This window comes from Poecilia formosa, unplaced genomic scaffold, assembly GCF_000485575.1.
Source record: "Poecilia formosa unplaced genomic scaffold, Poecilia_formosa-5.1.2 Scaffold284, whole genome shotgun sequence".
Classification (NCBI taxonomy): domain Eukaryota; kingdom Metazoa; phylum Chordata; class Actinopteri; order Cyprinodontiformes; family Poeciliidae; genus Poecilia; species Poecilia formosa.
In genome coordinates this window covers 360,908-377,746 of record NW_006800223.1, presented here as the reverse complement: position 1 = coordinate 377,746, position 16,839 = coordinate 360,908, and the positions used below count along the sequence as shown (strand labels likewise).

General features: G+C 38.9%; 1 protein-coding gene across 3 annotated transcripts in view; it reads right to left on the bottom strand.

The window, feature by feature from the left end:
- ano2b (anoctamin 2b) overlaps positions 1-16,228 on the bottom strand; it is a 73,452-nt gene extending 57,224 nt beyond the window's left edge. For 2 of the 3 annotated variants that reach the window (XM_016681523.1, XM_007571637.2), the window contains exons 1-4: positions 15,858-16,227; positions 11,995-12,384; positions 2,148-2,246; positions 947-1,098 (exon numbers count right to left, since the gene is read on the bottom strand). In XM_016681523.1, the coding sequence (XP_016537009.1) occupies positions 947-1,098; positions 2,148-2,246; positions 11,995-12,384; positions 15,858-15,890 (674 nt within the window). In that variant the 5' untranslated portion in view covers positions 15,891-16,227. Of the gene's footprint in view, positions 1-946; positions 1,099-2,147; positions 2,247-11,994; positions 12,385-15,857 lie in introns of all 3 variants that reach the window. The other variant, XM_016681522.1, reaches the window with a different exon arrangement.
- Positions 16,229-16,839: the final 611 nt, after the last annotated feature.

The window sequence follows — 16,839 nt, the reverse complement described above, 5'->3', positions numbered from 1 at the left end:
TCTACCTATTTTTGTCAAGAGCAGCAGCCAAATATCCAATCAGATAAAAAATACGTCCACAGCAAAATTCAAGCCTGTGCAAAAACGGAGGAAACGCAGAGAGGAGTTGATTTACCAAAAGGACAACCTGAAACAAAGCTCGTCCTGAATACTTCATTTGAACAAGTGTCCAGGTTAATGCTCAGGTTGCTTGTTCAGCGGTTCACTCAGTAACCTCAACCCTTGACCTCTGGCTGCTCAGGCTTCCTCACAGCACAGATACAACTATCAGAATCGGTCAGAGTAGATGTTTGGATTGAGGGGAGAAAGTAGCAACCAGGTGTTGCTAAGGAGACGAAGAGATGAATCCAACGTGGTGATGTTTGGTTATAAGCAGAGGCAGGTAGAGTAGCGAAAAATTACACCCAAGTAAAAGTAACACTACTTCAACATGTTCAACAGCAAACGAGTATTTGGTAAAAAGTCTACTCAAGTACTGAGTAACTGATCAAATTATAAATCATTTAATATTTAAAAATGACATAATCAAACAGATCAAAATATAAAGTTAAGTGGAAATTTTGGTATTTTAAAGACCAAAATGACAATAATTCATATAAGTAAAAAATAACAGAATCGAGCAAAAGAAAACCAGTTTCTTTCCATAAAACAAAAAACAAAAAAACATATAAAACTTTAGTAAAAGCTGCCTGTGTGTGTCTGTGCCTGGTGAATTTTTGGTTAAAACATGTTTGTGATTCATTCAGAGAGTAGAGAATCCAGACATGCTGCTCAAGTAAGAGTAGAAATACTTCATAATGAAATGACAAGAGTAAAAAAGTAAGAAGTACAACGTAGTAAAAGTACTCCTGAAAGTTACTCAAGTAAATATAGTTCAGTAAATGGTTATAAGGCAAGCAAAACATAGCAGATGGATGGACGGATGGACGGATGGACAGAGTCTTACATGTGCAGTTTGTCCCTGGAGAAGCAGTGGGACAGGAACTTGGTGCTGCCATGGTCCTGGTGTGGTACTTTGGGCTCAAAGGGTTGGTTCAGTTTCCTCCACACTGAGCTCATACTGGACCCAAAACCACTTTCTTCTCTGAGTTCGTAACTCTGAGAAAAACCAAGACAACAGACACGCTGGTCACTCAGCGCTGGACACTAGAAGTACTTTAGACTTTGAGGGGAATCGTCTCTTTATCAGACAGCTTCTTTCTAGTTTGGGGGTTTTTTATCAATCAGATTCCAAAATTGTTCTCACATTTTCTCCCATAAAACATAACTGCAGCTCAGTTTTCTTTAAGCATAAGAATGCTTTTAACAACACGTCGCCTACATCGACAGCACTTCGCAAAAGTATTTACACGCAAGTTACAATCGAAGTCTTGGATGTATTTTAATGGCATTCTATGTGACAAACTAACACAAATCAGCACATTTAATTAATGTTTTTTCAATTCAGTTTATTTATAAGGCTCCATTTCACAACTAAGGTCGACTAGAGGAACTTTAGAAAAAATTATTTAAATCTGATCATATACATGATCCTAGTCATCAATCAGAGCTTTAAGTTTAGCTCATTATTCAAATTAGAACGTTTACTGCAGCTGTTGCCTCATGGTGAAGCTCTCAAGTTTTCACAACCTCTAAAACGTTTGTTCCCAATACGACACGTTATTTATTAATGTACTGCAGAAAGGGACCATCTCAGAATAATGCTGCCACCACCATGTTTCACTATAGAGACGGTGGGTTAAGGGTGATGTGCAGCATTTGTTCACTTTTGGTAGTTTCTACATTATATATCCCAACATAAATCAGGACTTGTCTGTCTTAGTTAGATCCCTGCTGTGTTCCTGGATGCTCTTGTTGATGCTAATAGATTCTACTAACTTAAACTTTTTTAACTTTACATCATTGCATTTATTTTAAATGTGGTACATCAATAAAAGATTTCAACTGAACTTAATCATGTATCATTTTTCAATTATGCACTTCTTTATGTGTCGGTCGCATAAATTCCAGTTCAAATATGTGAAAGTCTGTGCCTGAAATGTGAAAATCATGACTGTACAGCACTTCATATGAAGCCTGGAAGTTAATTTCGTCAGTTTGGTGTTTTTTAGAATCCGGTCTGCGTCAGAGGTGTACCTGAATCTCACCTGCTTGGTGGGAACTTTAATCTTGAGAAACTCGGCCTCTCTACACAACACGGGCCACGGCGCGTGGATCCGAGTGAAGCTGGGCCCATGGGTCTTCGTCTGCCAAGCCGACAGGAAACAAAGAAAAGAGAAGAAGACGCTTCATGTTTGAACGGAGCTGAAAAAGAAACTGGACAGGAACAGAAAAAAAAGAAGAAAAAAAAATGTCCCCAGACACGTTGGAGCTTAAAAAAAAACAAAACAAAAAAAACAGTTGATTCCTCGCAAATATTTGTGTGCATGTACTTTTCTGTTCTGTGAAATATAATACCAGCCTGCTTGGCTGAAACCAACTGCTGCTCAGAAATGGCTTAACGGACCATCTGTCAATGCAGCTTCGCCTTCCAAAATGGCAGACTTTGTTTTAGCAAGAGGCCTAAATACAAAACGCAATTCACTTTAAGTTCCTGCTGCTCCAAGTTCATGTCTGACGTCTGAAGCTTCGGCTGAGAGGGATTCTTCAGGAGGTGGAAGCAGGTAATGTCTTACCTGCAGGACAAAACTCTCTGGGTGACTTTATTTAGATCAGCTGGTGCTGAAAGCTGAAGCATGAACAGCAACTCATTGAAGACACAGTTATGTCAATATTTCATTGTCCTCTAACTGAACCAAACTGAATTGACTGGATCTGAACTGATCTGAAGTTCAGTATTGAATTGAACTGAGTTGATCTGAACTGAAATGAATTAAACTGAACTGACTGAACTGAGTTGTACTGGACTGAACTAAATTGCAACTGAATTGACCTGAATTTAGTTGATCTGAAGTTCTGTATTGAACTGAACTGAATTGAACGGAATTGATCTGAAGTGAACTGAAACAAATTGATCTGAACTGAACTGAACTGAACTCAATTGAACTGAACTGAATTAAATTGAACTGAACTGAATTGCCATCAGTGCCAGTATTCCCTGTCTTTGCTCCGACCCACTCCCACTCTTTGGCGGACCAAACTTGCCCGGCAACCGTTCCTCTAGTATTTATGACAGATCGCTGTGGCCAACGCTGACGGGCCGCCTGAGGCTGTTGTCTGTAGCAGTCCGCTCCTCACACATTTTTATTTAGCTTCTTCTTCTGCTAATGAATAACTGTGTCTGGCCCACACAGTCATTATAATAAGACGCATTAACAAAAGATGACAATTATTTCCCTAAAATAGGACCATAGAGGTGCGTGATTGAATAGCGGAGCTCTGCCGTGGGGTATAGATATGTAATGAGACAGAGTGTGGAGTGCATTCGCTGCATTCAGTGCTGAAAGTTTATCCTGTAAAATCTACGCCGCCGCTTTAATGGTCTTGGTTGTTAGCCTAAACAGGAATGAAAGTCGGCAGAGGCAGCAGGGGACGGCGGCCAGGTAACCTTAGCCTTCTCAGACCCCCTCCAGCTTCTGTAGAAAGGGCCGAGTGATGGGAGAGGAGAAAGGTGGCATGGCCAACAATGGAAATCTGAGACGAGTCCTTTTCTCCTCTCAGGACTCCTTCTCTGCTGAGATCTTTCACCTCCCCAAACTGTGCTTTCTGCTGCTTTCATGACTGACTGACTGACTGCTTGTCTCTTTTCCTCTGACCTTCCCTTAACATCTCTCTCACTTCCAGCCATGTTCTCTTTTGTCCCACATGGGGAGCCAGGTCACTTTGCTCTCCCTTCAAATAAAATCACATGTATGGATCATTTCCGTATAAGGAATCTCTCAGGCCTCTAAAAGCACAGAAACCCTGATCTATGGCGGACGGAGACCACAGATCAAACTAAAAACCGTTATTTTGTGAATGCTCGGAGTCTGCTATTTGCGTTGATGCCTGCACTTTGCTATTTTGAGAAGTGTGTTATTGTGCTCTAACCAATCTGTAACCAGTAGCAACCAATTTCTGCCTCCTGCCAAAGCTAGAACTGAAAGAAAGGTACATTTTGTGCAAGTGCCTGTTCTTCACCACCACACAAAACACAACTGAGACCAATGTTGTGAAAGTTGGACAAGAGTTTGAGGATGACTAAAGTGAAGAAACTTCTGGAGTGAAGTTGTTTTTTGGAATAAAGTTTGATTTGACACTTTTTTTTCTTGGATTGATTCAAGAGTTTTGACTAAAAACAAAATGTCACAAGCAAAATTTTGTTCAATGTTTTAGTCCAACTCAATGTAAGATGGAAGGAAACAGAAACGTGGTTTTTAACATTTCTTGTATTACAACCGTCCAACCACTCCCTCAAAAGCCCCCCCAATTCAAAACACATTTCTACGGTGGCCCAGACAGGTCATCAACATGCTAAAGCATCAACACAACAGCAAAATCTAAACAAAAATAGAATTTATGGAATATATAAAAAGGCTTGCAAGCAGAACCTATGCTAACTTCCTCTTAAGCATAGCATAACCTCTATTTTAGCATAGCTTTTACTAGCATAGCTTTCATATTATCTCCATTATATCATAACCTCTATTTTAGCATAACTTCTGTATTAGCATAACTTCCGTATTAGCATTCCACCCATTTTAGCATAACCTCTGTTTTAGCATAACTTTCATCTTATTACAACAACCTCTTTAGCATAGCTTCCAATGTGGCTTTTGCTGTTGTGGCTTTTTAATTTTTTCTTTTTGTCCTTTTGGGCTGAAGTATATTTCACTGCAGTTAGGCTCCCAGTTATCTGGAATATGTCTCTACCTGTTTGGCACATCTAGACACTGAGATCTTTGTCCTTTATTGCAAAGTTTCTCAATCTCAGTCAGACTGAAAGGAGACTATATGTTAAGGTCCATGCTTGTTTGCAAAACATCTTTAATTACAGTTAATGGTTTTCACAATAAATCCAAATTCTCAACAGAACCAACTACTTAAAGAAACTATTGATCTGGACCCAATTCTAGAGTTGTATGTGAACTCTAGAACTCTTGACCATATGTGAATATGGTCAAGTTTAAAAACTCTTTAGTCAGCCAACACAAATCAATATATAAATGAAATTATTTTACTCCTTACAAAAAGACTTGCAGCTTCAGTTTAACAAACTGGTACCACTGTACATTTATAGAGTCCGAACCTCTAGTCGGGAACGGACTCATTTGCTCGTCCCTCTTTTAAATCTGAAAATTAGGCAATGGGAAATTAATTATTGATGTTCCTTAACTTGGTTCCTTCTTCCCATTTCCTAACTATTTTCTCCCATCATTTCTTACCACCTGGCTAATCAGCTTTCATCTCGTCCGCCCCGGCTCTGCGCCGCCGCTCACCATCGTTTTCTTTTTTCTTGGTCGCTCCGTCAAAAAGGGGAGGATATAAATACCCTTACCCTGGAGAAGGTTAATTAGCGTCATGATTTCCAATTATCTCTTCATCTCTGTGGGGGGGTTAACTAGGCCGCAGCCAGGGGTGTGGAAGTGTTTTTATTGAGTATGACAAGGTGATCAGCTTCTGTGTGCGTGCATGCGTGCGTGCGTGCGTGCGTGCATGTGTGAGGAGACTGGGTTGGATGTTGTACGATGTGATTTTGGATGTTGTTCTTAAACAGCATTTTGTGCAACTGCCCTGCATTGGCGGTGTACAGTGTTGGGTCATTTGTAAGGCATAATCTTCCAGTGCTGTAGCCAATGCAGGGCATTGGCTACACCTGTGGAGTTACTGTTTTGATTTACTGTGGGATGCTTTGGTAACTGCCTCAAGTACTATGGCTTTAATGTTCATCCTGAAACTTGTGGACCCTTGGGTAAACTGGCACTGGGTCAGTAAACAATGTATATCCCAGTGATCTGATGTTGGAACCATAACTCTTAAAGGGGCGGTATTATAGAAAATAGATTTTTTTAAGCTTAATATCATGTTATAATTGTATTTCCTCATTAAAAACATACCTGTAGTGTTGCCTTGAATGTTTCATGTATGCTTAAGAAATCAAAGATTTTCCTGTGGCAACCATTCAGGAAAGCCTGAACACTTGCTCAAGCAAAGTGCCACATATTTACCCAAAGCTCCTCCAGACTAGCGGCAGCTGCAATTAGCAAACACCTAGTGGAATTGCATGACTTCTGAGCTGCTAAACGGCATCATGGAGTTGTTGGTAATGACATGATGACAGGAGTGTCGGAAAGGGTGAAGCTTCTTAAAGGGATAGAGGCCCAATTTCATGGTGGGCCTCTGTCAAATCAAATATCATTTAATTTTTCACTGAATGTAACAAACAGGACTTAAAAACATATGACATTAAAGCTGCAATATGTAACTTTTATTTTAAAAAATATATATTTTTATATATATAGTATTTTGTTAAAATGATAATTATGTTGTGACAGTACAATTAAAGACAAATGATCTGTGAAAAAAGAGCTCCTCTGCCTTCTCCCAATACTAACTACAGAAATACATCAGTCACAGCCAGGAGGAGGATCTTAGCGTTGCCAATCACTCTTATGCTCAACCCTCACTTTTGCTCTCTGCTAAGCTACCGCTGGTTCACCACAACATAGTTTGCCACCAAAGCTAAAGCCAGTTAAAAGGCCACTGATACAATTTTCCAGTAATGGTAAGTTGTTTCTTTGCCATTAGCACATTGCACATCATACAGGACGTTGATTGACAACACTAAGCCCCTCCTCCTGGCTCTGACTGGTTGTTTTGGGTCAGGAACGCTGCTTTTCTTCAAATAGTAAGAGCAGCTCAGGGAGAAGGTGGACAAGATGGATTTTTTCACAGATTATCTGTCTCATACCAAACTGTCGTCACATGTTGACAGTTTAAATATGGAAAAAAAACAAACATATTTTTTGTAAAAGTTATATACTGCAGCTGTAAAGTAAGCCTGGAAACGATTCAGACAGGCCAGGGTTAATCAGGCGTTCATGTTTGCTTGCTTTACTGTTCCAACCTGGGTCAGTTAAGGCCAACCACAGCAACAGTACTGTCCTTAAATATCCAGACTGAAGATTAGTGAGCTGAGCTCCTAGTTCAGGTGTTGCATAACACCATTTTCTGAATAAATTTACACCCTTGCATTGTGGTTAAAAAGGACTGTGTTGTTCTGTAAAGCAGTAGTTTTGTGACTAAAGCATCTCATCATGATTACGTCCATTCCAATCATCTCTTTACACTTTCACCGAATTCTCTTGTTCATATTAAATAAAAACAAACAATCAGCATGCCGAGGTGACGCACTCTACCTGCCTGCATGTAACAACAACAGCTGTGCTACTGAGGAGCCGGAGAAAATGTTTCATTTTATGTTTAGTGCCTTATAACTCGTCTCTATAAGCAAAATGGAGGAAGTGCATGCATATATTATGTTACTTGGAAAATATTGCGTACTGTGTAGGATTCACTCTCCTGACTAGCAGGTGGTGTATTTATGTACTTCCTATGATTAAATATAGAAATGTTTTTATTTTGATTTGTGTTGATCTACTTTGGGAAAGATTAGCACCTGGTTAATCAGTTTATTAATTTCACTTTTAAATTTTGCTTTTTTTTTCTCCCCTCATCACTCTCTCATTGGAGGAGCCATGTCGTGATGACTTCCTGAAGGTGGAGTTTCAGAAAGAGCAGGAGCTTCTTAAAGAGACAGAGGCTCAATTTCAAGGTGTTCAATTACAAAGTCAAAATTCTTTTATCATGTTTGATATACAGAGTATTTTTATAACAACTGAAGTTAAAATAGTTGCTTGATTGTGCTATAAAATGGCACTATGTCCCTGGAAAATACATAGTACTTTCCTCAAACTTTCCCTCCCACATTTATCATTATCCCTGGAAAAGGTGCATAAAAAGCATTGAAAATAAACCTAGATTTTATTTCAATAACATAATCTCATAGTGAAATATATAGAAACATCCAAACTAAAATAATCGGAAAATGTACACTTATGGCACCAAGAACCGGCTGAACATCCGATATAATTTTTCGTTTGCTATAAAATGCATTATTTTTATCCTTTTAATCACAAAAACAGTCACAGTTTTTAAGGGTAATCAAATCACGTTCTTTACACAAACAAAAGAACCTAAGATTAGACATCATTTATTAGCTATTATTAGTTATATACAGTCCCACTTGAATAGAAAATTTTTATGAACTGTCAGTTCCAGCAAACGTTTCCTCCTTACTTTTTCTTTTTCTAGTCCCAATAGATTGGACATATTAACCTCAATTTGAGCCATAAGCATTCAATTAAAGTCCAAGCTCCACTTCTTAATTATTTAATTAACTTTCATCTGTAGGAGGACGCTCCTGGGAGAGCAGGGGTCATCGTGTTAATCCACAGGTTCTGTCAACAAGTGGTGCCGGCTGGTTTTTCAGTATCCGTATTAATCCGAAGTGAAACACGCTACACAACCGATAAGCCGACTTGTTTCGTTTAAACAAACAATAACGCAGGCAAGTAAACAAACACTGAGATTACTTGGTCAGCTTTTTTTCTCTTATGTTATGTTATCATTAATAATCTGAAAAATTAACCTTATTCTGTTCTTCCATCATTTACTCACTTCCTGGAGATATGACCAAATTAATATAAAGTTGACAATTTACTACTGTAGGTTTATCTTTCACAAACTAGTAGAAGTAGAAGTTAGTAGACGCGACTAAATGCAGCTAAAATGTTTCATGGTGTGTTACTAAGCTAAGCTTTTTGAGTTAATTATCGAAAAAAATAATTGCTTTGTTAGGAATGAGACAATCCTGACCCACCAGCCAGTAGCTGCTAAAGGCGCTAGCCACCAGCTTCAAGATGGCTAACACTTTTAGGTTACATCAGGATTAAGAAAGTCTCTTTTAGGTGCTTTAACTGGTAACATTTTGGTTACTAGATAGAAAAAAAAAATACCAGAATGCCAGATAAAATGCTTTTGTTTTGTTAGGAATGAGACAATCCTGCCTGCTAACCACTAGCTGCTAATGTCGTTAAAGTTAGCATTATCTTTGGAGCTTCCTGTTGAATTTTTAAAACGGTCTACACTACTCAATAATATTGTGTATTTTTCTACCTTGGGAGGCAGATGTCTATTTACACCTCTGCTACAAAGAAAGACTTCTTTCTTTTTGTAATATTTCTAATTTATTAATTTATTAACCTCAACTTCAGCCATAGACATTCAATTAAACTGCAGTTGATATTTCAAATTCCTTGTTTTTGTGTTAATCCGATTCTACACTCATTAAACCACACAGCTGTAACCCAGCTCTATGATTAACCTTAATCCCTCGGAACTAAAATGGTTATTAAAATCCATCTAATCCAAACATAAGCTAAGCAGGCAGCAGCTAATGCTCTGTGTGATGTAAATATATTTACTATTTGTTTGTTGGTTTCCACTAATTATATCTGAGAGGACAGGAGCAAGATATATTAATGCAATAGTGAAGCACCCTCCACATTTATTGACACACTCCCTAATAAAGATGTCTAAAAAGCCTTTACATAAAATTTGAATTAATATCAGTAGAAATACCAAAACTTAAGAGAAATACAAACTTTAATTTAATAGAGTAGGGAAGGTTCTTTAAAAAGTAGACGCTTTCAAAAGTCCAGTAAAATAAATGGAACGCAAATGTTTTTTTTTTAATCACTTCTTGTTTCCCTGGAGGACAAATATGACGTGACACAGAGACCCATTTATTTTAAGCTCTCTCGAAAATTGGGAAGACAAGATTGCCTAGCATTACTAATAACCTCAATTTGCTCATATTTGCAGTCATAGCAAGACTTCAGACATGGCTGGAGGAGGACAGAACTACACCTGTCTATAAAACACAGTGAGTCGGCTGATAGGGGATGTGAAAAAGCAAATCAAAAGCAGAGGGGTCCAAGTGAAACTACAGCAGTTAGCTCCATCAGCTAACCTAGTCATTGCCATCCGATGCAAATTCACTTGATTTTTATTTCCTTTCGATAGGATTTCTCCCACTGAGCTGAATTTCTCCGACTGAACTTCAACCGAACCAATCAGCAAGCAGAAAGAGAAATCGTGAACGATGACATTGATTTTTTTTACCTTGGTTTTAGAATTGTCTTCCTCTATAAGGTTGTAGTTTGGCAATATCAGCGGAGAAAGTGAACAAAGCCATTCTATCTGTGTTGGCTCAAATATTGGGTAATTAAAATCAGAGAAAGAGGAACATTTAAAACAATTAATCGCTGGCATAGTCCTACTCACAAGGTTGTTTACAGAGCATCCAGAAAGTATAAGCAGCAAGAACACCAATAAATAAACATGAAACTAATTTTGTAATACTACCTTTCTCATATGCAAATGAAAGACATATTAGAATGAAAGTATTCCTTTACTGTGAATGACAGACCTAATCTAAACCTCAATCCATGAGATGAGATAAGGAGCCATTAGTCAGTGAGCTTATCTTCTACTGGCTTTGGTTCCATAGCAGCCATGTCAACAGTCTGATTAATACAACCCTGGGGAGTACACACACTACCAACTGGCTGCTGGCCAGCACCGGCATACTTCTAGACATGCACACACCTATATTTGTTTGGCAGCACAGGTATGAAATGCTAATGCTAAGGGAGTTATTCTTCATTTTTCTATATGACTCACTTTTGAGTGCAGAGGTGGTCCATTTACACTCAACCTTCACAAGAAGTGTGTTTGTGTTGTTTACCCTTTGTTCTAAGTTAGGGCACAGAGACACACAAAATGGACCACAGAGAAGGCGATCTTGTCAAAATAAGATTACCCGTTTCAGGCCTGAGTAAGTTAATCGACACTATGAGGTCCGAATAGCAGCTGTGTTGGCTGAAATTACAATCTGCCTCGTATCATCACATTTCAGCCCAGATTTCATCGCATTAAAAGCAATTTACACTCATGTGAAAAATGTTAGAGCACCCAAGTGAGAGTGAACACCATTAATGAGATCCAAAGAGGTCAAGTGAAAGACATTCAAAACAACTACAAACATGCCCAGATCCATCTATCCAAGCAACTTCACCATGAAACCAGATTGCAAAATGGTAAAGGAAGTCATTAGCTCTCTAAACTGTCATTACAGAACCCACCGCGGTCTCTGGAAAGCCTCTACGATCAGACACACACTGCACAGGTTGATCTTCAATAGAGCTTCTATCATGTGACAAGAAACTGACTGTAGATGCAAGAAACCCTTCAGACATAAACCCAGCTCAGAGCGATTAGCAAGAGAGACATTCATCAGACCGACATCATGTATGGTCAAGATATGTCTTTACCCGTATTTGGTTGAAACCTTTGACCTAAGACTGCTTTAGTAGACAAAAAAACTTCTAAATATGACCCAAAAATAATGTCTTTAGCACATTTTGTAATCAGCATGATCTGACTAAACTTTGCAAATGGATGAATGTGACGCAAAAAAATAAAAAAACATCTGGGTTCAGGCTTCAAGAACCGATGTGGCAGAATGACTGTTGCTCTAATCACAGGACAGGATTGGTTGGTGAGGTTCTATAAAGTTCTCATTGGCAACAGTTTCCAACAAGACCTGGAAAGCACAGGACCATACCATGCATGGTGTTGCACATCATGGATGGTGCGGTCCGCTGGTCCCTAATCCAGGAGTTAATCCATTACTATTGTAACTAGAGGGAGGCTGAACTAACGTCAATGTAATTACCCAATGTTGAGTCATCCAATTGTTTTGGAAAACACATTCTGTAGGAATAGATTTAGGTTATGTCAAATAGAACACAGTTTGGTTGCCAACCTAGAAACAGTTTCAGATGCAAGACAGGAGTGTCAACACAACAATAACACAGGAAGGGACAGAAGCGCAAGAATCTTTCCAAGAGAAACTCAAAAACCAAAACCAGACATTAGCAGGACACCCACCTCTCTGTCTCTCTCCACTTCCAGACCCGCCTCCAGGAGGTTGGCCTCAAACTCTTGTCTGATCAGGTGCATCTCGTGGTCGGCGGCCTCCATCGGCTCGCTGCCCCTTGCCATTCCGAGCTCCATGAACACCTCCCCAACGCTCGCTGCCTCCTCCCTGCGGAGGCCGGCTCCTTGTCTGGCCGCTGCATCGGAGGAGCCCGACGTTGGAGGGAAGTTGCCGTTTGAGACGATGGACAGCTGATCCTGCGAAACCGAGGCGGTGCCGGTGCATCGCAGGGAGCCATGCCGCCGGTGATGAAAAACCAGAACGTAGTCCACTTTCCGCAGGCCATCACAGAAGTACAGACCTTCGCTGCTGGCTTGAGGGCTTGAAGGTGCATCTACAACCTGTGAAAAGATGCGTCAGGGCCTCAGTAAAGCCAGTCCCAAACTACCATTCCATCAGGATGCAGTCGTAATGAGGTGCACAAGTCAAACACAAATTGTTCAAAAATAGAAAAACCAAACCTTTAGGCTTCAGGGGAGTTATGTAATAACTGAACAAACTTAAACATTTGATGCTGTGTCAGCACAGGCAGACACAAGTGGCTTTTGGCAGATCCTCAAAAACAATGAAGTGAGAACCTTCAGCAGCAGAGTGGGCAGTTAGCTCACCTTTGCCTGTTTTAGTCTTTATTTAGACAGGGGGAAGTATAGAGGGAGACTAAACGTGGAAGCAGCAAGAGGTAAAGATGTACAGACACCAGCCTGATTTAAGGATTTTGACTTAGTCACAGGATTGTAGAGGAATACATCACTGGTTTGCTGGACTGTGGAATGATTAATAAAGGAAAATTTAAAAACCCTATTGATTGAAATTATTATTTTTGTTCCAAATGGGTTACATAGATATGGACACTGAATTTAATACATTCTTGAAAGTGCAGATGTATTTTTTCAGTTTGCCTACTGGGTCTCCAGGGATGAGGTTAGGTTACCTGAGCTCCCTGTTTATATTTGACAAAAAAAAAAGAAATGAAATTGATGATTTTGTTTCTTTTTAGGCGTGGAGTTCTGAAAAAATGTTGTGAGCAACCAAAATTGTACCTACATTGATGTTAGCTATTTTTTTTGTGTGTGTGTGTGTGCGTGTGTGTGTCTGTCTGTGTTAAAGTCTACACACTTTTACACACGTAAAAAGTATGTGTAAATGTTAGCTAGAGCTAACAGCTAACTGTCTAAAGCGAGATTTGTGCAAGATTAAAATAAAGTTCCAATTTCCAGAATGTTAGAAGAGTGTATCCTAACAATATTTTGCAATATTTTGTAAATCTTTAAACCAACGTAACATTTACAATCTCATACATTTTTGAAGCAATGGCTCATGGGAGTTTGGAACTGTCCATAACAGCTACATGTGCTGCAATGCTAATGCTAGCTTGTACAGAAATAAAAGCACGAAAAGCAGAAATTTGGCTTAAGTTGAATTTCTTTATTTGTTTTCACTACTCTCACATACAATGAGATTAAAAAAGTTAACTTAATTTAACTGTTAGAGTGCTACAGATAGCAACATTATTGCTATATCCAATAAAATACAGTATTCATATTTTATTGAACTTCAGCTCTGAGTTCCTATTACTGATGTTTGGTTTTACATCCAAATAATGTCAACAGATACTCATGAAAATAAATCGTTTGAACAATAAAAAAGAAAGTTAAAAAACACACAATTACCAATTTTGGACACTTTCCCGTCACGTAAAATTTGTAACCACTTCAGAAAAATGTGGTGTCTTAAGTCTTAATTTTTTATTCATTCATTTGAAATTATTAAAGAGGCATTGCAAATATCCCATTGTACCGTGTTGTCTGATCAAAAAGGAAAAAAGTTGATGTAAAATCTTGTGAGGAGGAATTGATGTTTTACTAAATTTTAAACACAAATAAATGTGAGAAGCTGTGAAACGGTGTGTGAGCGTCCGATGGATTATAAACTCCTAATTCAAACTTGTTCATGGAAACAGTTGAGGTAGATGATGGAAAGAAAATGTAAGCGAGTTTATTTGTTATAAAAAAGTTCAATAGAACAATTTAAAAGAAGGTAAATTCTTAATATTCTAATGACCAAGTAACTGGAAATATGATTTTATGCCGAGCTCTTTGAGCTATAAGTTAAAGAAACTAGATTTACAGTAAAATGTAAGAATTAAAGATGGTCCCTGCACATTTTTGGTCTGGATAAAAATAAATGTCACCCACATACAATTGGATCTAAAGTTGGGCACTCCACTCGGCAGCCAAGAAGTTCAGATTTCAAATTTAAATGCAATGCATTTAAAAAAAATATGTATATATGTATGTTAATGAGCTATGACAACTGAGCCGGAAACTGCCACTTCTGCAGGATGCATGCTGCCACCATAATTGAGCTCCTGAAACGTTCCCTGAGGTCTTATGTTTGTTTGATGCTTCTGTTCCCTTTTTTTGGAAATATGTAAAGCAGACTTCTGAGAAGAGTCCCGCTAGGACTGAGCCATTACCAAGAAAGCTTATGAGGCACAGATGTTTGTCTTAGCCAAAGCTTAAGGAGCTCTCAGGGGGATTTGGAGATGGGTCCCCCGGGGGCTCCCCAAAGGTCCCCATAATGATCCTCAGCAGAACTTTGTTTTATTACGTCGTAAATGGTCAATAGTAACCATGGGATTGTTGGTTAGTATTTTCATGAATATAATACAGGAACAAAGGAAAGTGAGTAAAAAGCATCCCCATCCATATTAACGTTGAGCATGAAACTGACATCATTCTTGCATCAGATTTTGGTGATACGGGTTTAATAAAAGTTATTTTATTTATTTTTAGCTTTAACCTCTCGTCTGCCATGTAGCATAAATAATTTGGGAAAGTTTGGAACCTTTTGGAAGACTTTGACCAAACACAAGAATGTGTATAGTCTAGAAAATACAGAGAAAGCTACAATTTTAACAAAAAAAATTAAATCAACTCCAGAGCCACAAGTGGCTCCTTGGCTCTCTTAAAAGTAAACGATGAAATTTTATCCCTTTTTTTGTTTTATTATTTTGTTTTGTAAAACAAACAAACAAACAAACAAAAACAAAAAAAAACACTGCCCCCCCCCCTCCATACTGGCCCCCTCGTGAATTCGGTCTAGAACCACCTCTGGTTCTGCTTGCGAATATAAATGCAACAGCAATTGGAGCAACTTAAGAGATAATAAAAATATCGTCACCTACGTAAAATAGTAGCCTAAGACTTATATTGCCAGAAGTGATTTAAAAAACATCTCCACCTTTCTTTCCAAAAGACGTTTTAGAGAAAAAAAAAATCACTTTCGACAAAAAAAATGACGAGGTGACAATACATAAACATAAATAAATACATCTAAGAAATATCTACGTAAAGACGTTCGAGATTGAAAATTTGCATTATCAGCAGAAATTTCTATTTCTACAGATTTTTTTATTTTTTGTCTTTGACAGGAACCCAAAAATCCTGGATCAGAGCATGTTTTTATCCTTACTCTTAGTTCCAGTCAATGTTCCTATTTAATTTACACCCACGTTAATAAATACATTAATGGAGTTTTTGCTAGTTATTTAGGATTTACGAGGCTAATTAGTATTTGTTTGGAGGCGGAGGGGACCGATTCACAGCGCTAAAACCACAACTACGAACTACAATGTGAAAAGGACTGTTTAAAGGGGAACTAACAGAAGTCTATCAGAAGGTGACCAGAAGTGAAAACAGATAGATTAAAAGTACAGCTGCGGGTGTTTTGTTTTTTTTTAACTCCACTAAAAGCAGCTCAAACAGGAAGCGGAGGAGTGGGTCGGTGGATGGGGGAGACCCCCGCTGCTTACCGGGATCTTGTCCTCGCTCGGGGAGACCTGCATGCTGTTGCGCTTCTTCAAATGCACACAGAGTGAGAGAAAGAAGAGAAGAAGAAGAACAACAAGAGGAAGAAGAAGAAGAAGAACCAGACCGGGATTGAAAGTTGCCGGGTTTTGCAGTAAAACGCAGCAGAATTCATCTCCCCCGCCGGTTTCCCCATCGCCCCCCGCCCCGTTAAACACCGGAGCTCGGCCCGGTTCGTCCCCCGTCCAGCAGCAGGAGCCCCGGCCCCTGCGCTCCGGCTCTCATCGCTTTGGGCTTTAAGAGGGATGCGTCAGGTGCTATGAGCCTGATCTCATGCTGCTCCGCACTCTTCTACGCAACTGGGTGATGTGGAGGCTGCCTTGAGCACCGACGGCGCTCACACACTGCAAAAAAAAAAAAAAAAAAAGCACCAACTCATCTCAAACTGCCGAGTCGCTTTAGCGTTGGTGAAAAAAATTAATCCAAACGCAATTTGATTTTTTTGTTTTTTACAATGAAAAAAACACAACTAGGAGGAGAAACTTTCATATAACTAACACTTTCTCCTGCCTGGTTTAAATAAAAAAAAGAGGTGGATGGTTTTTTGCAGTGTGCAGACATGCCTCCTTTCGCCACTCTGCGATGTAATTGGCTGATACTCCTGTTTTCCCAGTAAAACTCACTAAAGAGGAAAAATGTCAACACTTTAAATGCTTTTAAACTATGCAAATCCCCAATTATAGTCATTCCAATCATTCATTAAATGAAACAGTGATTCGCAGAAGTATTCAATGCTTTTGAAGCAAGTTTATGGATGTTTTAACTGCGACTTTTGTTCTTCTCTCATCTGTAGCAGATAGGTCTGCCATAGCGCTAATACTAGCTTGAATAACAGTGTTAGTGTTTTTTTTATTATTATTATTATTATTTCAGGGTTTCACTAAAATATCGAACTGAAATACAAAAATACAAGACTATGTTGCAGAA